The following is a 22,437-nucleotide window of genomic DNA, read 5'->3' as shown; positions in this document are numbered from 1 at the left end:
AAATTCCTGGAGAACAGGCGAAGTTCCAGCAGACTGGAGGAGGGCAAATGTTGTCCCTATTTTCAAAAAGGGGAAAAGAGAGGACCCAAACAATTACCGCCCAGTCAGCCTGACATCAATACCAGGAAAGATTCTAGAGCAGATCATTAAGCAAACAGTCTGTGAGCACCTAGAAAGAAACTCTGTGATCACTAAAAGTCAGCATGGGTTCCTGAAAAATAAGTCATGTCAGACTAATCTGATCTCATTTTTTGACAGAATTACAAGCCTGGTAGATGAAGGGAACGCTGTGGATGTAGCCTATCTTGATTTCAGCAAGGCCTTTGACAAGGTGCCCCATGATATTCTTGTAAAGAAGCTGGTAAAATGTGGGCTAGACAATGCTACCATTCAGTGGATTTGTAACTGGCTTACTGACCGAACCCAAAGGGTGCTCATCAATGGCTCCTCCTCATCCTGGAGAGTAGTGACTAGTGGGGTGCCACAGGGTTCTGTCTTGGGCCCAGTCTTGTTCAACATCTTTATCAATGACTTGGATGATGGGCTTGAGGGCATCCTGAGCAAGTTTGCAGATGACACCAAATTGGGAGGGGTGGCTAACACCCCAGAGGACAGGATCACACTTCAGAATGACCTTAACAGATTAGACAACTGGGCCAAAGCAAACAAGATGAATTTTAACAAGGAGAAATGTAAAGTACTACACTTGGGCAAAAAAAATTAAAGGCACAAATACAGGATGGGAGACACCTGGCTTGAGAGCAGTACATGTGAAAAGGATCTAGGAGTCCTGGTAGACCACAAACTTGACATGAGTCAGCAGTGTGATGCAGCAGCTAAAAAAGCCAATGCAATTCTGGGCTGCATCAATAGGAGTATAGCATCTAGATCAAGGGAAGTAATAGTACCACTGTATTCTGCTCTGGTCAGACCTCACCTGGAGTACTGTGTCCAGTTCTGGGCACCACAGTTCAAGAAGGATACTGATAAGCTGGAACGTGTCCAGAAGAGGGCAACCAAAATGGTCAAAGGCCTGGAAACGATGCCTTATGAGGAACGGCTTAGGGAGCTGGGTATGTTTAGCCTGGAGAAGAGAAGCTTAAGGGGTGATATGATAACCATGTTCAAATATATAAAAGGATGTCATATAGAGGAGGGAGAAAGGTTGTTTTCTGCTGCTCCAGAGAAGCGGACACGGAGCAACGGATTCAAACTACAAGAAAGAAAATTCCACCTAAACATTAGGAAGAACTTCCTGACAGTAAGAGCTGTTCGGCAGTGGAATTTGCTGCCAAGGAGTGTGGTGGAGTCTCCTTCTTTGGAGGTCTTTAAGCAGAGGCTTGACAGCCATCTGTCAGGAATGGTTTGATGGTGTTTCCTGCTTGGCAGGGGGTTGGACTGGATGGCCCTTGTGGTCTCTTCCAACTCTATGATTCTATGATTCTATGAAACCTCTTTTGTTGACCACCAGCATTACGCTTTCCATTTTAAAGTTCGGAATAGAGTAGTTGCTTTGGAAGACAATCATCAGGCATCCGCACAACATGACTAGTCCATCGAAGTTGATGTTGAAGAATCATTGCTACAACACTGGTGATCTTTGCTTCTTCCAGTACACTGATATTAGTTCGGCTGTCATCCCAAGTGATGTGTAAAAATTTTCGGAGACATCGTTGATGGAATCTTTCGAGGAGTTGGAGATGGCGTTTGTAAGTGGTCCATGTTTCACAAGCATATAGTAAGGTTGGTAGTACAATAGCTTTGTAAACAAGCATTTTGGTTTCCCTGTGAATGTCCCTCAAACACTTTGCACTTCAATAGGGAGAAAGCCGCACTCACAGTGCTCAGGCAATGCTGGATTTTGGCATCAATGTTGGCCCTTGTGGAAAGGTAACTGCCTAGGTAGGAGACGTGACCAACATTTTCCAACATTACACCACTGAGTTGGATTTGTGGATTTGTTATGGTAACCTTACTTTTTGCTTTCAGCCTCCTCAGATTGAAGAGCTTTCCATCTGTTCGATATATGATTTCTATTCCGGTGGGGAGTTTCCCGTCAACAAAGTGTAGGATCATGGCAATGAAAATAATGAATAGAGTTGGGGCAATAACACAACCCTGTTTAACACCTGATCCCACTGTGAATGGTTCACTTTTTATCTGCGATTGTTGCTGTCATATTATCATGGAGGAGCCAAATTATGTTTATGAATTTATCTGGGCAGCCAATTTTCAGAAGGACAGTCCACCGGGCATTGCGATTTACAGTGTCGGAAGCCTTAGTCAGGTCAATAATACAGGGGTTGGTTTTGCTCTCTGCATTTTTCTTGAAGCTGTCAAGTGGTAAAAAATCATGTCCACTGTCCCCCTAGAAGGCTGAAAACCATTTTGGGATTCAGGAAGGGTCACCTCGGATATTGTTACCAGACGGTTTGCTAAGATCCTTGCAAGAATTTTGCTGGCCGCAGCTAATAGAGAGATGCCTCGATAGTTTCCACAATCAGTTCTGTCACCTTTTTAAAAGAGATTGATAATTTTGGAATCCCGAAAGTTTGCTGGGATTTCTTTTCTTTCCCAGATTTTTTCGATGAGGTTGTGAAGTTGTTGTGTAAGTTCAATTCCGCCCACTTTGAAGATTTCGGCAGGTATCCCATCAGGTCCACTGCCTTTGTTGTTTTTTCATATGATGTGTATAGCCAGGTGTAAAATGCACCTGGAGCCTAGATAATTTTGAACACTATTTAGGGGCATAATGGAAATCCCTTTTCAACATACCATCATATGAAAATTGGAGCATTAATATTTCTAAAATAGTATCCAGTATGAATGTGACACCTTTATATTACCACTCATGGGACAGCCAGGACTTGCTATGTTTCTCTGTTACATACAGTATATTCAGCGGCAACTCAGGCTTTATTAGTGGATAATGCAACAGCACTCACAAGCTCAGGAATAAGGTGTTTACAAAAATCTCAGTGAATTCTCAAATTAACAACTGATAGAAAGAATCCTACCCCCTGGGAACATTATCCTTATACGCCTTTTTTGTTCATATATATTATCCTGACAGGTTTATAGCTGACCTTGTGGTTGTTTACATGCAAATTAATACCACTTAGTTCAATGAGACTTCCATCCAAGTAATTATGCAAGGAATAACTAAGTTTACGGACACTTTGAGAATTAACAGACTGAGCATTCATAAACTAGAGCAAACTTCATCTGATGGTTTGTAATGCGCAAAGGCTTGTGCCACAACAAAATACATGCTAATCTCCAAAGTACCACAAGGCTATGGTGACTAACACAACTACCCACTCTGGAATTAATGTAAAGGAGTACAGAAAGCCCTAATGAACTCTGGAACTCACTAAAAAGGAAGCATACATAGGACTGAGCTGTTAGTTTGTCTAGTAAAGCGCATTCCCACGTCTGGTATGTTTACCTAGGTGCCTTACATCAGGAAATATATTTTCCAAAGTAAAAAAAAAGAAGACTGTCTAAAAACTGTTTTTAGTTAAGTTGGCAAATACAGTCCCAACAGATTGCATATATAATGGCCAAGTAATTACTGTCGCTTTTGAAAAAAAATTCCTAGCTTGATTATCATTGAAGTCAAAACTAGCAGCCCTAGCAGTACAGCACAAAAAGGATGCAGCAATCCAGCATGAATATTTTATTCTATTCTTAACACTCAGGGTGACCCCCCCCCCCATACTGTATGCTGGGGTTAACCTGGGAGACTGACTAGCCCAAGGTTACACAATGAGTTTCATGGCCAACTGGGAATTTGAAATCAGTCTCTCTCCACCCAAATATCACAACATCATACATTATATATAAGCATACTCATTTTATACAGTTTACAATACACTAACTAAAAGATAACCAGTACATATTAATGGTAAAAGTTTATGGCCGTACACATATATTTATGACAAATTGCTATGTGCATCCTGTATATTTAAAAAAGTAACATCTTAATATTGGGGTCCCAGTGACTGGATCTCCAGCCTTTAGCAGCTTGACATCATTAATCAGCAAATTAACAGGCATACACAATCTTTAACCCTCTAGGTAAAGGTAAAGGGACCCCTGACTGTTAGGTCCAGCCATGGATGACTCTGGGATTGCAGTGCTCATCTTGCTTTACTGGCCGAGGGAGCCCACGTACAGCTTCTGGGTCATGTGGTCAGCATGACTAAGCCGCTTCTGGCGAACCAGAGCAGCGCACAGAAACGCTGTTTACCTTCCCTACTTGCACTTTGACTGTACAGTGGTACCTCGGTTTGCGACTGCAATCGGTTCCGCGGAGGCAGCCGCTCGCAGAAGCGGCCACTCCCCGAAGGCATGCTTCTGGGCACACACATGCTGTGCAGATCGTGTCTACGCATCTGACGCCACGGAACCTGGATGTAAACACTTCCGGGTTCCACGGCGGTCACTCGCCAAAGCAGTCGCAAACAGAGGTAGGTGTAAACCGAGGTTTGACTGTAATCCAAAGGCATTTTTACTGAAATTCTGAGTAACCTAAAGAGTTCGCCAACATCAATTTTTTCTCAAATAAAATAATTCCCCTTACAATCAGAGTTCAAATGCTCCTATTTCTTATTCCCACTTGAACTCACATAGATCCAATATAAATTATGTAACATATAGAAGATACAGTATAGCCAAAATCAAATGAGCCTTCATTTAACTTCAGCAAGCATGCAGGCCTTCTGTTAACTAAAGTTGTCTATTTCATCTGAACCAAACCAGGAACAATGGTTAAGGGCTTCAGAACAAGTCATTATATTATCCCAGACCTGAAGTTAGCTTTTTCTCCTGGCTTAAAGGTAAAGGTAAAGGGACCCCTGACCATTAGGTCCTGTTATGAAGCAATTAATGAGTTTCTTGGTTTAGATATCTTGGATTTTTCTGAAGCCATTAGAGCAGGGGTAGGCAACCTAAGGCCCGTGGGCCGGATGCTGCCCAATCGCCTTCTCAATCCGGCTCACAGATGGTTTTTTTAGATGAGTAGAATGTGTGCTTTTATTTAAAATGCATCTCTGGGTTATTTGTGAGGCATAGGAATTCGTTCATATTTTTTTTCAAAATATAGTCCAGTCCACCACATGATCTGAGGGACTGTGGACCGGCCCACGGCGGAAAAAGGTTGCTGACCCCTGCATGAGAGAGTTTCTTGGCTCTGATGAAATTAACTTAACTGGCTCTGATGAAATTAACTTAACTGAACTTAACTGAAGACTTTATGGCTTTGCAAGCATGATGTGGGGTATGAAACAGGTGTGTGTGGCTATAAGGCTCATTCATATTGGGGCTTATTATTATTTATTGTACTTGTTGATTTTTACACAAAAGTGACCCAAGAAGATTTGCAAAATAGTATAAACATGAAAACCATAATTAATCAATGATAGGATCTATTCTGCCTTGGTCAGATCATACCAGGAGCACTGTTCTGGGCACTACAATTCAAGGGATGTTGACAAGCTGGAATGTGTGCAGAGGAGGGCAACAAAGATTATCAAGGGTCTGGAAACAAAGTCTTATAAGGAATGGTTGAGAGAGTTAAGTATGCTTAGCTTGGATAAGAAGTGATATGATAGCCATCTTGAACTATCTAAAGGGCTGTGTCATGGAGGATGGAGCAAGCTTGCTTTCTTCTGCTAAAGAGGATAGGACTCGAATGGACCAATGGATTCAAGTTACAATAAAGGAGATTCCGACTACACATCAGGAAGAACTTTCTGATGGTAAGAGTTGTTCCGAAGGTGGTAGACTCTCCTTCTTTGAAGGTTTTTAAGCATAGGTTGGATGGCCATTTGTAAAGGTTTCTTCAGCTATGATTCCTGCAATGCAGGGGGTTGGACTAGATGACCCGCAGGGACCCTTCTATGATTCTGATTCTATTATTATTAATCCAAGTTATGATCATCCGAATGCAGTCAATATACCCAGTTTTGATTTTAAGGTAAGCATATTAAATCCATATTTGATTATAAAGCAAGCATTTTTAGAAATGTTTTTTTCTAGAATACATGAGGAAGTCTGTAGAAATTCTCATAAATATGGAAGTATTGCATAATGTCTGGAGAAAATAATAATTTGTGGCAAAACCCTGCTAATTTTTGTACTCTCAAGTCAGGTTATTGATTATGGACAACACAGCAGAACTAGACTAAATTTTATGCATTAAAAAGTTAATCATTTTTCCTTTGAAAATAAGAGAACTACCAGTATATAAATCAACTATCCTTCCTCAAATGGAATATTTGGTATTACATGTGCATATTTTCCTATGAAGATGCAATATGGTAAACAAATGCATAAAGCTTACATTTGTTCAAGAATGTACTTGCACATGGGTTTTTTTTAATCAACTGCCTTTCTAGGTCTCCCTCCAATCCAGTTCAACTCCCCAAAATGTTCATAAAAGCAAGCAAATGCAGAGGAATTGTAAAAAATTGAGACAGGATTCCTTTTCACACACAAATACAAGAAGCATTCTTCTCCTTCCACTGCAGCAAAAAAGAAAAGTTGTGAGATGTCTGTGAACAAAGATTTCTTCTAAACAGTATGTGAAACAGCTTCAGGAAATCAGCTGTAGAGTATCTGAAACTTCTGCTCACCACAATACAGGAAGTGGGAGGTGGCGGAAGAGACAAAAATGAAAAAAATACTGAATAAATTGACCATTATATCCTTTTTTTTCAGATACAAAAATATAAAAATCTGTTCCAGTCTGGTCTCTGAAATGTAAATTAACATTTCCTGAAATCTGGAGAACCTTTTCATTTTGCCCAAAATGAACTCATACTAATTCATATGGCTGAAAATACATTTAAGATATGCAGACTTTACAGATGCAATTTTTTTAAAAAAACCTGTTGGTTTGCTGTTCTTGGCAGAAGACCTGAACATTTCATACCTTTTGCATAAAGGGATATTAATTGCATATTATTTCTGAGCATGCATGGTTATGATCAAGCTGTAAATTTCACTTGCTTCATTCATCAGAACTTATGTCCGATAACAGGTGTGCTCAGGAGTCACTCAACTTTTCCAAACTGATTGTGGGCTAAATACTGTATTATGTCACACACAATTACTTGGTGGATCAGACTGCACAATTGCAAACTAAAATGTGTTATTTGCCAGCAGTGCAATCCTATACATGTCTACACAGAAGCGCCATTAAGTTCAATAGGCCTCTCCCAGGTAATTGTGTATAGGATTGCATTATCAATTACAGCTTCCAACCTGATCTTAACTACGTTGACTGCTGCAAGTTCCACTCATTTCAACGTGACTTACTCCCAAGTAACTATTTAGCTAGGATCGGAGACCTTGCTAAGGGAAAATCAACACTCCCAAACCAAGAATATCAAGTCCCTGATTCTAAACATAATTCATTGTAAAGAAGTCCCACCACTATCAATCAATAGCACCAGTAGATAGACATAGGAATATGTTTACAATGGCAACACATTTCTTGGAAATTACCAGTAATTGATGGAAACAATTTTCCAAAGTTCTAATTCCCCAAAGATCACAAAATCTAATAAAGGCTGGTATGCTGTTCTTTTTAAAAGAAAAACTTAAAAGCAATCCTCCATGAAACTAATGGAAAGAGAACTGTATTCCGTGTGTGTGTGTATGTACTGGCAAGCTCTCCACTTTGCAAAATCCTCCATGTTCCAGGATTTGGGCAAGGAAAGGAAGGAAGGAAGGAGCTGTGCCCCCTTTCCAGGGGGCCCTCTTCCCCAGGCCAGCCAGGCCTTTCCCTTTCTCTCCCCTCGCCCTCGCGATGCGCACCGTACACACAAACACACAACACGAGGGTGTGCTGGGCTGGGACCCCTCCTTTCCCCACAGCTCTTTGGCAACTTCTGGCCCCGTCGCCGGGCCCTCCCTGCCTCACCTCTCGTCAGGGAGCACAAGCCGCAGACCAGGAGGCTCCTCAGGACGGCGCCCATCTTCTCTCCTCTGGCGCTCACCGGCGGCGGCGGAGAGGCGGCGGCGGGAGCGGCGGCGGCGGCGGGGATGGCGACGGAGAGCGGGAGCAGCAGCACCTCGGCCGCCCTCTCATACTTTCGGGGTGTGAGGGGAGAGAGGCAGGAAGCAAGGGAAGCCGCCACAAAAGGAAACAACGCCGCCGCCGCCGCCGCCCGCGAAAGGCTGCCACAAATCTCGCCCTCTTTGTTTCTTTTAAAGAGCTGCTTCGCCCTCAGCTCTTCGCCCGGGAAAGAAGGAGGAAGAGGAGAGCGGGGAGAAACCCTCGATGCTCCATGCCTGCTGCCTCAGCCACCTCCTCCCAAGCCCAAAGGCTGCTGCTCTTCAGGCAGTTCTCCTCGCCTTCCCAACTCCTTCCTCCTCAGGCAACCTCTTCTTCTTCTTCTTCTTCTTCCTCCTCCTCCTCCTCTTTGGAAAGCTGAGAGAAAGGAAAAGCGCAGGAGCACATCCCCCTTTCTCAGCCTCCTCCCTCTTCTTCTCCTCCTGGATTCCCGAATGCAAAGAGAGAAAAGATCCCTCCTCCTCCTGCCTCCACCTAGGGCAACTATGGAGTACCACACACACTGTATGAACATACGAAAAACCACACTTCCTCTTCCAGGGGTTTCTTTCCCCCTTTTCTGCTCGGAGTCAGGAGAGACTCCTCGAAGGACGCCGCGCTCAGGGCTTGCGACCCCTCCCCCGGGAAAGGCAGTCGCATTCCTGAGGGACTCCTTGGGCCGCCGCGCTCGCTCTCGCCTCAAATAAAGTAATCAGGTCCTCGGCTGCATAATCTCACACTCTGGACCTGAGAAATGTCGGAACTACTTTCGGGGACAGAGACTGCGCACCGAGAGCAGCACAAAGAGCGGCGGCGGCGGCGGCGGCGGCTTCTCTCTCTCTGTCTCCAGGAGAAGGGCGCCCTCCCGGCTCCAGGCAGGGAGAGGCTCCCGGCTCGCCAGGGGAAGAAGGCAAGGGCGGAGCGCGCGAGTTAACCTGCTGCACTTTGATTTCCTTGGTAAACGTTATGAGCGATTCACTTGTGCACGAGCGAAGGTGAGGCACCAACCTGGCTAGCAACGCAGGCGGCTTACATAACTTGGCCTAAAAAGGACGGCGCGCCGAGGAGAGCCCAACGGGGGGGGGCTGTCGGGTGTGCATGACGTCACACACGCGACCCACCCACCCCCCCGTCGGGAACGCCTGCCGGGCCGGGCCGGCCTCCCTTTGAGGGTTGCCAGCGAGGGGCGCGGCGGGGTATGGCGGCCCCCTCAGTGTCGGAGGGCTCAGCCCGCTGTTTCGAAATGTGGAGGGGGCTGAAGCACCCTTCTGCCCCCTATAGCTGGCGCCCCTGCTGCTCACCTCAGAGGGTTGCTTTCATGTAAAGGGAAATCCTAGAGTTGGAAGAGACCCCAAGGGCCATCCAGTCCAACCCCCTGCCAAGCAGGAAACACCATCAAAGCATTCTTGACAGATGGCTGTCAAGCCTCCGCTTAAAAACCTCCAAAGAAGGAGACTCCACCACACTCCTTGGCAGCAAATTCCACTGTCGAACAGCTCTTAGTCAGGAAGTTCTTCCTAATGTTTAGGTGGAATCTTCTTTCTTGCAGGTCCAGTTGTGACCGACTCTGGGGTTGCAGTGCTCACCTCGCGTTATTGGCCGAGGGAGTCTGCGTACGGCTTCCAGGTCATGTGGCCAGCATGACAAAGCCACTTTTGGCGAACTGGCGAACTGGAGCTTCCTGCAGCCAATCAGAAGTAGCACCTTAGTTTCCAAACGTTTTGGAAGTCGAATGGAGTTCCGGAATGGATTCCGTTCGATTTCCAAGGTACCACTGTATTTGAAACACTCCACCCCGCTTCTCCCCTTTTTTGGGTCATTTCTGGGTTTGGCACGATGCACACGTGAACAATTGTGTACATACCGGATCTGCCTATAATGCTTGCTGCCTGGATCTGCCTAGCAGCAATGCAGTTCTGTGGACTTGGCTGCTTCTCATACTAACTAGCAAGAATATGCATTTGTTAAGTTTGGCTGCTAATCTCTTACCGGTACATTTTTCATCTAGCCACACTACTGCCTGGGTAACTACCAGACAGCATTGGAGATATCTGCTTGTTTTATATTTGTTCTAGAGTTCTGCAGGGTTGCACCTTGTTCCCCCAACATCTGTCTGAAACTGCTGGGAGCTGTCATCCAGGAATTTGGAGCACACTGCACAGGAGAATAAAAAAAATTGTAGAATTATAGAGGTGTAGGTGGAGATGACCCCTAAAGGGTCATCTAGTCCAACCTCCTGCAATGCTGGAATTTCAGCCAAAGCATTCCTGATGGGTGGCCATCCAACCTCTGCTTAAAAACATCCAATGAAAATGAGTCCACAACTCCTTGAGGGAGTTTGTTCCACTATCAAACAACACTTACTTCCAGAAAGTTATTCCTGGTGTTTAGTCAGAATTTCTTTTCTTGTAACTTGGATCCATTGGAATCCTACCCTCTAGAGCAGGAGAAAAAGAAGCTTGCTGCATCATCTACCATGTGACAGACCTTCAGAAGTGTGATGGGTTTCTTCAGTTTAGAATAGCTCATTGCAAAGAGTGAACACAGCTATCTTGAAAGAGATGGTCATGAAACCATTCTAAGTAGCCCCCCAGCAGTGCACCCCAAAGATTATAATTTTAATTATTTTATTTTAATTTTTAAATAGATTTTTGTTAAAGACTAGCTGGCCCTGCCACGCATTGCTGTGGCTCAGTTTGTGAAATGGAGGGTCAGAGTCCCCCTTCAGACTCCCCTGATCGTCAGAGTCCCCCTGTTTTGTGTGTGTTATGTTTAGATAGGGGTATCCCTGTGTCTGCCCCCACTCTGTATTGACCCATTAGATATCCCTGTCTCCTATACTGGTCCCACCCCCCAGTCCAGCCAGGGAAGGGGTTACATATCCCTGGCCCTTATTCTGGTCCCCCCCACCCCATCCAGGCAAGGGCTTACCTACCCCTGCCCCCTATTTCGACCCCTGAAGGCCACCCAGGGAAGGCCTTAGCTATTCCTGCCCCCTATTTCCACCCAAATAGGGAAGGACTTACCTATCCGTGCCCCCTATTTTGACCCACCCCAACCAGGAAGGCTTTATGTATCAGTCCTCCCCACCGATTGAGGGTAATATGGAGGGGGTGGGTGTGTTGTAAAGTAAGGGTAATATGAGGTGGTTAGGGGTCCATAGGTGGGAGTTATGTGTGTTGGGGTTGGGGGGTTATGGTATATCGAGTTTGCTAGCATGTGAAATGAGCGCAATTGTGCGGTAGTTGGACCATTCTTTGGCACTGCCCTTCTTTGGAATTGGGATGTAGACTGATCTTCTCCAATCCTCTGGCCATTGCTGAGTTTTCCAAACTTGCTGGCATATTGGGTGTAGCACCTTAACAGCATCATCTTTTAAAATTTTAAATAGTTCAGCTGGAATATCATCACTTCCACTGGCCTTGTTATTAGCAATGTTTTGTAAGGCCCATTTGACTTCACTCTCCAAGATGTCTGGCTCAAGGTCAGCAACCACACTACCTGGGGTGTACGAGACCTCCCTATCTTTCTGGTATAATTCCTCTGTGTATTCTTGCCACCTCTTCTTGATGTCTTCTGCTTCTGTTAGGTCCTTACCACTTTTGTCCCTTATTATGGTAATCTTTGTACGAAATGTTCCTTTCATATCTCCAATTTTCTTGAACAGATCTCTGGTTTTTCCCATTCTATTGTTTTCCTCTATTTCTTTGCATTGCTCATTTAAGAAGACCCTCTTGTCTCTCCTTGCTATCTTTTGGAAATCTGCATTCAGTTTCCTGTATCTTTCCCTATCTCCCTTGCATTTTGCTTGCCTCCTCTCCTCCGCTATTTGTAAGGCCTCGTTGGACAGCCATTTTGCTTTCTTGCATTTCCTTTTCCTTGGGATGGTTTTCGTTGCTGCCTCCTGTATAATGTTACGAGCCTCCATCCATAGTTCTTCAGGCACTCTGTCCACCAAATCTAAATCCTTAAACCTGTTCCTCACTTCCACTGTGTATTCATAAGGGATTTGATTTAGATTGTATCTTACTGGCCCAGTGGTTTTTCCTACTTTCTTCAGTTTAAGCTGGAATTTTGCTATAAGAAGCTGATGATCTTACAGTCAGCTCCAGGTCTTGTTTTTGCTGACTGTATAGAGCTTCTCCATCTTTGGCTGCAGAGAATATAATCAATCTGATTTCGATGCTGCCCATTTGGTGATATCCATGTGTAGAGTCGTCTCTTGTGTTGTTGGAAGAGAGTGTTTGTGATGACCAGCTTGTTCTCTTGACAGAACTCTACTAACCTTTGCCCTGCTTCATTTTGAACTCCAAGGCCAAACTTGCCAGTTGTTCCTTTTATCTCTTGATTCCCTACTTTAGCATTCCAATCCCCTGTAATGAGAAGAACATCCTTCTTTGGTGTCATTTCTAGAAGGTGTTGTAAGTCTTCATAGAATTGGTCAATGTCACTTTCTTCAGCACCGGTAGTTGGTGCATAAACTTGGATTACTGTGATGTTAAAAGGTCTGCCTTGGATTCGTATCGAGATCATTCTGTCATTTTTGAGATTGCATCCCATTACAGCTTTTGCCACTCTTTTGTTGACTATGAGGGCCACTACATTTCTTCTACGGGATTCTTGCCCACAGTAGTAGATATGATAGTCACCCGAACTGAATTCGCCCATTCCCTTCCATTTTAGTTCACTGATGCCCAGGATGTCAATATTTATTCTTGCCATCTCATTTTTCACCACATCCAGCTTACCAGGGTTCATGGTTCTTACATTCCAGGTTCCTATGCAATATTTTTACTTTACAGCATTGGACTTTCCTTTCGCTTCCAGGCATATCCGCAACTGAGCAACCTTTCAGCTTTGGCCCAGCCGCTTCATCAGCTCTGAATCTACTTGTACTTGTCCTCTGCTCTTCCTCAGTAGCATGTTGGACGCCTTCCGACCTGAGGGGCTCATCTTCCAGCGTCATAACTTTTATATGCCTGTTGTCTTTGTCCATGGAGTTTTCTTGGCAGGGATACTGGAGTGGCTTGCCAGTTCCTTCTCCAGGTGGATCACATTTAGTCAAAACTCTCCACTATGACCTGTCCATCTTGGGTGGCCCTGCATGGCATAGCTCATAGCTTCTCTGAGTTATTCAAGCCCCTTCGCCACGACAAGGCATTGATCCCTGAAGGGGTTGTAGTTGTGGAGGTATAATTTGTTGAGGTTTCTGGTTATTTTACCCCTAGGTATCTGAACTTGGTGCAGCAAAGTTTTATCGTGGTGATGTTAGCGAATTCTTTTTGGGTATGGGGTGTGTGCTGAAGCACATTGCCTCAGACTTGCCAAATTTACCTGTAGGCCCGACACCATTGCAAATGTGTTGAGTTCTCTGATTAGGGAGGTTGCTGTGTTTATGGGGTCTGGTGTTGTGGCCATTAGATCATCTGCAAAGAGCCCTAATTTATAGGTTCTGCCTTTTATTCCCACCCCCTTGATGTCTGTGGCTGCTTGGATTCAGCTTGCTAGAGGTTCCAGAGCCAGGGTGAATAGGAAAGGAGACAGTGGGCATCCTTGTTTTGTGCCTCTTTAGATTGCTATGGTATTAAAGTCCATACTGTTAGTCCTGCATTTTGCTGAGTATTTGTAAGAGGGTACTGTATTTGTTTGAGGGTTTGTAAGAAGTTGGGACCAAATTTCATGTTAGTACGTACTGCTAATAGGTATCTGAAGAAGTGTGCATGCACATGAAAGCTCAAACCAATGACAAACTTAGTTGGTCTCTAAGGTGCTACTGGAAGGAATTTTTTTATTTTTTATGTTGTTTCGACTAGGCCAGGGGTACCCAAACTACGGCCCCCGGGCCGGATGCGGCCCAATTGGCCTCCCAATCCAGCCCGCGACGACCCCCGCCGCCCGCTGCCGCCGCCCGCTCTTGCAGCGCGGCGGCGATCTTCAAAATCGGCAAAAAATCGCCGAAAATCCTTTGTGCGCATGCGTATGGGCCTCTCCCGACCCAGAAGAGGTCATTTCTGATGCACTTCCGGGTCGGGGGAGGCCCATACGCATGCGCACAAGCGATTTTCGGCAATTTTTTCCGCCCGTGTGCGTGTGCGCATGCGCACGGGTGCGCACTCCCCCACCCTCCGGCCCGCTGCGCGCACACTCCCCTGCCCTCCAGCCCGAAGCCCAGTAAGTCTGGGGACCCCTGGACTAGGCAGACCAACACAGCTACCTATCTACAGTAGTACCTCGCTAGACGAATTTAATTCGTTCCGACGGTCAATTTGACCTACGAAATATTCGTCTTGCGAGGCACCATTTCCCATAGGAATGCATTAAAAGTTAATTAATGCGTTCCTATGGGCTTTGGGGGACTGGCGGCAGTGGCGGCGCTTGCTTGCTTGGCTCGCGGAAGGCAGGCAGGCAGGCGGCAACAGCCCCGGAGCTTCCCCAGGCTGTTGCCGCCTGCCTTCCCGCCTTCCCCAAGCAAGCACCTGCTGTGCTTCAGCTCGGGGAAGGGCGCTTGCTTGGGGAAGGCAGGCAGGCAGGCAGGCAGCAACAGCCCCGGAGCTGTTGCTGCCTGCGTGCCTGCCTTCCCTGAGCCAGGCAGGCGGCGAAAAGGCCCCGCACCACTGCCCTTCGGCTCCATCCCCCGGAGCCAAAGCGCGATGGTGCGAAAGCGAAAAGCTCCTTGCTGTCGGCGGTGGGGGGGAGAGGAACAAACGGAGAGAAAGTGGCCCTTTCCGTTCGTTCCTCTTCCCCCACCGCCAACAGCAAGGACAAATCCTGGGGTTCGGAGAAGCGCTTGCGCAGCGCTTCTCCGAACCCCCAGGATCTGTCCTTGCTGTCGGCAGCGGGGGGAGAGGAACGAAGGAAGAGAAAGGGCAGCTTTCTCTCTGTTCGTTCCTCTTCCCCGCCCCCCCTGCCCGACAGAGCCGGCATCTGACGGGGGTTCGGAAGCCCCGTCAAATGCCGGCTCTGGCGGGTGAGGTGTAGGGGGGAAACGGAGGAACAGATCGTTCCTTCACTTCTCCCCCCCCCCCGCCTGACAGGCAGGATCGTTCCTCCGCTTCTCCCCCCTGCCACCTGGCTCACAGCCGGCATCGCACGGGGCTTCTGAGAAGCGCTGCGCTTCTCAGAATCCCTGTCCGATGCCAGCTCTGTGCGAGGCGGCGGCAGGGGAGGGGGAAGCGGAGGAACGAATCTGTTCCTCCGCTTCTTCCCCCCTTCTTCCCGCGCTTCCCGCAGCAACCGGCAGAGACCAGCGGAACACAAAGGGGAACCAGCTGCAGCACCGGAAGAAGGCAAAGGAAAATCAACTGACAGGCGCTGACAGCTCATCTTCCTTTGCCTTCTTCCCACGCTACAGCTGGTTCCCCTTTCGCTAGAGGAATACCCTGTAGGTTTTGTGATCGGAGGTTTTTATGGCCATGCTTTGCAAGACAAAGCGGCGGTCATAGAAAACCTCGTCGTCTTGCGAGGCAACCTTCGATTGCAAAACCCACTCGTCTAGCGAAAAATTCGTCCAGCAGGGCACTCATCTAGTGAGGTACCACTGTATTTAGTTTCAGTAGCTACATCTCGCCACTAGCTTGCATTTCAAAAGGGGTTGCTTAACAAGGTTGGCAAGGGCTGTTTACTTAACAAAATAACTGGATTGCCCATTTTAGCCATCCTCCTCTTCTGCATAAGCCACTCTTGCAGCTGTATTATAACATCACAGGGCTGGAGGGCATCCCAAGAGCTAGGTAAAGGTAAAGGGACCCCTGACCGCTGTAGCGGTTCCTATTTATCTACTTGCACTTTGACGTGCTTTCGAACTGCTAGGTTGGCAGGAGCTGGGACCAAGCAACGGGAGCTCACCCCGTCACAGGGATTCGAACCGCTGACCTTCTGATCAGCAAGCCCTAGGCTCAGTGGTTTAACCCACAGCGCCACCTGGGTCCCATATCCCAAGAGCTAGAAAATGTTATAAGAAATAGGCTTGAAAAAGGAAAGTCCTGGCTAGAAAGTTGTACCTAGGGGAGGCAACTACTTTTCAGTTGCTAAATTATTCAGAATTATTAAAACATCTGGAGAAATTTCTTATTGTTGTACTTGCAATGTAAGGCTACCTTGTAATTGGGTGGCATCACCTGGTCCTGCGTGGGATGTCCACTAACTCCACTCTCAGCTCCACTCAGTTTGTCTCCTGCCTTAGCAAATCCAGGTTGTGTCAGGGCTGTGCTGTGGCTGCTTCTCACCCACACAAGGATATTGCTATACTAGTGCAATTTCTCCACCAGTATAGTGCTGCACCCCATTGGTGCAAGGTTTTATTTTGAACAACTGTTCCACCCAGCAGACATAAAATGAGGACCATGAGCTACGAATTATTGGGGGGGGGGGTTTGCATGTGCGCGCGCAAACATATACACAATTTAACAGAAAAAGTTACTCAAAGTCTATTTGAGTAAAACTTAGTTGACTACCCATTTTCCATTGTTCAGTATTCAGCCGGTGTTGCCTTATTATATATCCTTGTTTGAATATTCATTTTATGCTTCATATTAAAAAGATGAGTTCAAACCCAATATACATTGGATAATCACAAACATTTGGATCTCTTTTCTGGAGGAGGTGTGTGTGAGCAGGCTGTTATGTCATCTGCGCTCCCCTCTGAGCTCCAATTAAGGCAGGCTCCTTGGACTGCAGCAAGACCAGTATTAGAAACTTTATTGTCAGCTAACTCTTGTTTTGCTTTGTATTTATGTACTTAAGCCTAGAATGTGGGGTTTTTGTAATTTATTATGTCTTTACAAAATCGTTTTGGTTGTGTGTTTTTGTCATTTTTTAGTTTACTGACCTGGTTGCATTTTGTATATTTGTATTTCTAATGCTCTGTATTTCGATGTTTTGAATGTTTTCTGTAAACTTCTTCAGGCACAGCTCATTGTGGAAAAGTTCCACCTGCAAAATCCAGACACGTTAGAATTTGGCAGGGTCACAGTAGTAAAAAAACAGGAATGAAACACACAACTTCTTCAGTGGATGAAACTCCTGAGTTTTGAATAAAGTTGTACCTTGTAACATGGCAGTGTGCACCCTGGTACAATAAAGGATTCAGCAGTAAAAACAGAATTTGGTCTGAAGACAGACTATAATTTTAAGAGATTGCAATGTGGAATGCTAAAGCAATACCACCCAGTTTGTCTCACTGTTGCTTCTGATCAATCTGGTAATGCAATTTCCAGAGTTCCACATAATTCCAGAGATGATAGTGGGATGAGAGCAACAAATACTTTCTTGCCTGCTTCAGCTTTTGTTAGAAACTATTTCTCCATTTCCACCATTGGACTCCCGTTAGCCATTGCTGGAGATGGATGCTGACACCCTGACATAGGCAAAGCCCTGTACACAGCACAGCAATTTAATCTATTTTTTATTTAAGCAGAATTCAGTTGACCGATGACATACTGGACACTGTCAGAAATGGAAAACATGGACCTATGCTTTCCCCTTTTTTATATTATCAGCTTTGCTGAGTCTATTTATTCTTTTATTCTCTGCTGGGTTATTTTTATGTAAGCTAATTTAGCCACATATAAATGCCATATACAGTGAACGCTCGGGTTGCGAACATGATCCGTGTGGGAGGCACATTCGCAACCCGAAGCGCCGTGTCTGCACATGCGCGGCTCACGATTCAGCACTTCTGTGCATGCGCAAAGCATGATTTAGTGGTTCCGCGCATGCACGAGCGCCAAAACCCAGGAGTAACCCGTTCCGGTACTTCCAGGTTCGGTGCGATGCGCAACCCGAAAACGTGCAACCTGAAGCATCTATAACCCGAGGTATGACTATATATATATGGTGGGACACTAAATTGTTCCTTCTTAAGCCCACAGGGACATGGCTAATCTTTCTAAGCTCTCAGTGTCAGCAGAGTGAATATATTTGTTTGCCATGTTAGGAGCCCGAGGCACCATTCCCTCGGGGAGCTTGTAGCCAGGGCTGCTGCAACAAACAACTGTACAAGTCTTTGGGTGGCAGACAAGTGAGAGGGCATCGGAGGAGGAAGGAAAAAGGGACAGAGGCCAGTGTTGCCCGCAGCACCCGACCAGTATTCAAGGCACCCTAGGGTGCCACAGCACACTGCCCTAGTAGGTTACTCCTTGGAAGGTGGGTTTAGGATTGCAGCCTGCATGTTAGCCTATTTGCTGCCCTCTGGTGTTCACATAGAACATTAACTTACCCCCCCACACACACACTTCAATAAATCTGTAAGCAAATTTAAAGTGGGGGAAAAACACACATTCAGTAGCAGAATATGGGGGTGGGGGGTGTTCCTGCAAGCATTAGCTAATGCTTATCTATATGCTGTGAAAAAGTGGTAGATCTAGTGGTAGACAGAGAAGAAGCAATAAATTCAAACAGCAGAAGAGCATCTTTAGGCAGGATATCAGGAACTGCAGAACAATGAATCTAAATGTCCAGAGAAAGTATCTGCACCAAGAATTTGAGCAGATGATTATGTTTAAAACATACAGAAACATCAATAAACTGTTTAGAAAATCCAAATATTATTTGTTTTAATCTAATTACAAAATACATTGAAGCAGCTGTAGGCTATAGTTTTCAAGTGACCAAACAATGTTTTTAAAGGGGGGAAATGTCATCTAAATTGTGCTTGGGTTTATTTTTTCAAAATTAATTGTTACAGCAAATGATGACATAATATTTCCCATAAGAAAACCCTCATGGCAAAGGAGGTTGTAGAAGAGTGTTAGTTAAGTGTATTGTGTATTAAGATTTAGTTAAGTGTTATTATGGTATTGAATTTTTAAGATTTAATTAGAATAGAATTATATTTTGAGATAGGTATAAGAGATTTATTGTATTGATAAGGTATTAAGAGCATTAATAGGTTTAGATAATTATTAAAAAGATTGGAATCAAGATTTGGAAAGTACTAAGGAAGTGATATATAGAAACGTAGTTGGGAGGGAATGGAGGAAGTCAACAAAGATACGTGATATAAGATTGATTGGAAATATTTTTGTTTTTGTTGTAATGTTGATATTTTGTTATGTTGTGTATGTATTGTGTTTTCCTGGTTCTGTTTTTCTATGTTGTATTGTTGCAAAAATCAATAAATATATTTAAAAAAGAAAAGAAAACCCTCATGGCAGAGCTATATGCTGCTAGAATGGGATGCTCGTTTCAAGTTCTCCCCCACTGACCTGACTGTGCAGTGTGTTGCACTGGCCCTGCCGCACAATGCAATGAGATCACAAGGAACATGGCAGGGAGGGAGTCCCCATTCTTAGCAGAGGCCCCATGTTTCTTTTAACATTTTGCTCTGCCCCATTTTGACTGAAGCCTGGTCTAAATGTTAGACTTAGCACTTTGTGTGAGAAGCAAAGTGGAAAGCGGTTTGCTCTGAAAGCATCTTGTGTGCTGTGTGGCATCTTGTCTCCAATCACACAGGTGTTTGTGTTGATTTTTTACTGTGTGTGGAAATGCAGACAGTATTTAAACTCAGTTCTGCCTTCTGTTTCTGCAATGTCTAACATAACCACTATTTTTGGGCAGACTGATTAGTCTCTTCCTGCATGCCATATTCTCAACAACCATTCAGAGAAAGACACTGTCCCCATTAGGCTGGTCAGTCTGGCTGCTGCACAAACTGCTCTGGCTGAATGTAAATGTTGCCCTTATTATGCACATGGGATAGAATGCCAAACTATCACAGACTTCTTGTTGCAGAAAGCAGGAGATTTGATATGCAACCAACACATGATCATAGCTGTCAACCCTCCCGTTTTTGGCTGGAAACACCCAAATTTAAATCCGTTTCCCGCTGCAACCCCAGATTGTAAAATACCCCGTAAATGTCCCGGCTCCCGGCTGGCTGCTCGCTCACTTGCCGAGTGCTGCTGGAAATCGCCTCTGCACATGCCCAGGCATGCGCAGAAGCAATTTCTGCTGCCCAAACATGCGGACACGGGCAGCCCGGCACCAGAAGTCGCTTCTGCGCATGTCTGGACACGCGCAGAGGCGATTTCCAGCACCGCTCTGCCCATGTCTGGACACCGGAAATCGGGCAGAGCCGGCACCGGAAGTTACTTCTGCACATGTCTGGACATGCGCAGAAGCGACTTCCAGTGCCGCGCCGCTGCTGATCCCTTATTTTCCAATCCAGAAGTTGACAGCTATGCACATGATACACACTGCAAACAAGCAAAGATACCACATGAGAACTCCATTCGTGAGCTAACTGAAACATTTAAACTTGACCTTGTAGGAAAGATAACTTGTTCTCTGTTGTGACAAATCCAATCCATTTATAAAGCTTCCAAAATTACCACTAATGTACATCTTCACATTTTTCCTCTGTCACATGTTGGCGTACATGCCATTGATCAAGTAGTCTATCTTAGTGTAACGCCTTCTCTGAAGAGATTCAAGCATCTTTCTACCTACCAGCACTGTAACTAAGAGAAAGAATATCACCCCCAAAAGCAATGCAGCTGTAAGTATGCTTTTGTCGCCAAAGGGAGGGAAATGTTCCCTGCTTGGATCTCCATTAAGCATATCGCCTTTCAAGCCTTGTTGCCCATTGCCAAGGTGGACATCATGTAAAGAAGCAGAAGAAATCTTCATAAGCAGTGGGCTGAGGTTACGAGCACTAGATCCAGCAGTGGAATATGGGTTGGGAACAGTGGTGGTACTTCTTAGATTTGTAGTTGCCCAAGGTGCATTCTTATAATAAGCTGTAGTAGACCTAGTGGTTGTTGCATTTCTAGGAGACACGTGAGGAATTATAGTACCAGCCTGGGTGCCATTGGTAATAGTAGGTGACTTAACTGGGGGCTGTGCAGTAGGAATACCAGGCTCAATAGTATTTGGAGTACTTGGGGACAACAAACTCTTGAGTTCAGGCATTGTTGAAGAACCCAAGCTCTTTGAACCATTTGCTCTTCTGCTTTGTGGGTGCTGGGAGTCTCCATCCATCTCATCCACATGTTTATCATCTAAGTGGTTCAATATTTCTACACTCTTTGGGGGAATGGGCTTTTGCAAAGGACCTGACCCAAGCAGAGGGCTTGCTGGGATGTGAGGGTTGAACATAGCAGCCAGTGCAGACACAGACTTCCCATTCACAGTTGGGTGGGAGAGCTGAACTGAGGTAGGAGTTGGCATGGGAACCTGTGCATCTAAAAAAGAAGAAAGGAGGTATATTATTATTTGTTAGACTCAACAAGCAAGTCCCCACACAAATACAAATTAAGGGTGAAGAGCCCTTAATTTATTTCAGAATCACTACCCTGCACTCCAGTAGAGGAGACTCGCATTCCAATTCTGCTTACAAAGAACCCTAGAGATTGCAGATTCTGCAGGAATGTTGGGAATAATAATAATAATAATAATAATAACAACAACAACAACAACAACAACAACAACAACAACTCAGAATCCTGTACAGAACTACAATTTCCAGAATCCCTTGCTAGGGAACCATTACTGTCAAAAAGTTCAAAACTAGCTCACATGTATAGTTTAGACATGCCTTCAGTTCAATGTGACTTGCCTCCTGGCAGGGCTACATTCCTATGCACACTTGCTTGATAGTAAGCCTTATTAAATTTGGTGGAAGTTACTTAAGAGTAAACTTTCCTAGGATCAAGTATGCTTAGATGCTCTAATACAGCACTACAATGCACAAACTGTACAATCTGTGGAACATCCCTGTTGGTATGGTGAAGCTGTGTTGTCTGCGAATGGTCTGGCTAAAGCAAGAACCCACCACAACACTTGCTTGATCTTAGAATCATATAATTGTAGGTTTTGGAGGGATCTCTGACAGAATCACAGCTAAATATAATCCTAGAGTGGGGTACAGTTTAACAAATTGCAATTCATAATAAAATCAAAATTCTATCATAACATCAACATACGGTAACCTTGTGTAGAGAAGTTTTTAATATTTGAAGTTTTATTCTGTTTTTAGTGTTCTGCTGGGAGCTGCCCAGAGTAGCTGGAGAAACCCAGTCAGATGGGCGGGGTATAAATTATTATTATTATTATCATCACCACCACTACCACCACAACTTCATTACCGGTATCTATACCGCACCCATCTGGCTGGGTTTTCCCCGCCACCCTGGGCAACTTACAGCATATCCAAAATCATAATTAAAACGTCAAACATTTAAAACCTCCCAATACAGGGCTGCCTTCAGATGTCTTCAAAAAATTGTGTAATTTTTAATCTCCTTGACATCTGGTGGGAGGGCGTCCCACAGGGCGGGTGCCACTACCGAGAAGGCCCTCTGCCTGGTTCCCTGTAGCTTCACTTCTCACAGGGAGGGAACTGCCAGAAGGTCCTTGGAGCTGGACCTCAGTGTTGG

At 45.2% G+C, this 22,437-nt stretch overlaps 2 protein-coding genes and 1 long non-coding RNA gene across 10 annotated transcripts in view; 1 reads left to right on the top strand and 2 right to left on the bottom strand.

Moving 5' to 3' along the window:
• LRP6 (LDL receptor related protein 6) overlaps positions 1-8,681 on the bottom strand; it is a 106,299-nt gene extending 97,618 nt beyond the window's left edge. For 2 of the 3 annotated variants that reach the window (XM_035102240.3, XM_060275147.2), the window contains exon 1: positions 7,931-8,681. In XM_035102240.3, coding sequence (XP_034958131.3) covers positions 7,931-7,985 — 55 coding nt within the window. In that variant the 5' untranslated portion in view covers positions 7,986-8,681. The remainder of the gene's footprint in view (positions 1-7,930) is intronic. The other variant, XM_035102241.3, reaches the window with a different exon arrangement.
• Positions 8,682-8,920: 239 nt separating this feature from the next.
• Positions 8,921-22,437, top strand: part of LOC148685550 (uncharacterized) — a 20,245-nt gene continuing 6,728 nt past the window's right edge. For both annotated transcript variants that reach the window (XR_015949953.1, XR_015949954.1), the window contains exon 1: positions 8,921-9,057. This is a non-coding gene — a long non-coding RNA (uncharacterized LOC148685550). The remainder of the gene's footprint in view (positions 9,058-22,437) is intronic.
• Positions 18,590-22,437, bottom strand: part of MANSC1 (MANSC domain containing 1) — a 20,910-nt gene continuing 17,062 nt past the window's right edge. For all 5 annotated transcript variants that reach the window (XM_035102246.3, XM_088669428.1, XM_088669425.1 and 2 more), the window contains one exon: positions 18,590-21,243. In XM_035102246.3, the coding sequence (XP_034958137.2) occupies positions 20,423-21,243 (821 nt within the window). In that variant the 3' untranslated portion in view covers positions 18,590-20,422. The remainder of the gene's footprint in view (positions 21,244-22,437) is intronic.

This window comes from Zootoca vivipara, chromosome 5, assembly GCF_965207765.1.
Source record: "Zootoca vivipara chromosome 5, rZooViv2.hap1.1, whole genome shotgun sequence".
Lineage (NCBI taxonomy): Eukaryota > Metazoa > Chordata > Lepidosauria > Squamata > Lacertidae > Zootoca > Zootoca vivipara.
The sequence above is the reverse complement of the archived record's forward strand: the minus strand, read 5'-3'. Positions and strand labels throughout refer to the sequence as shown.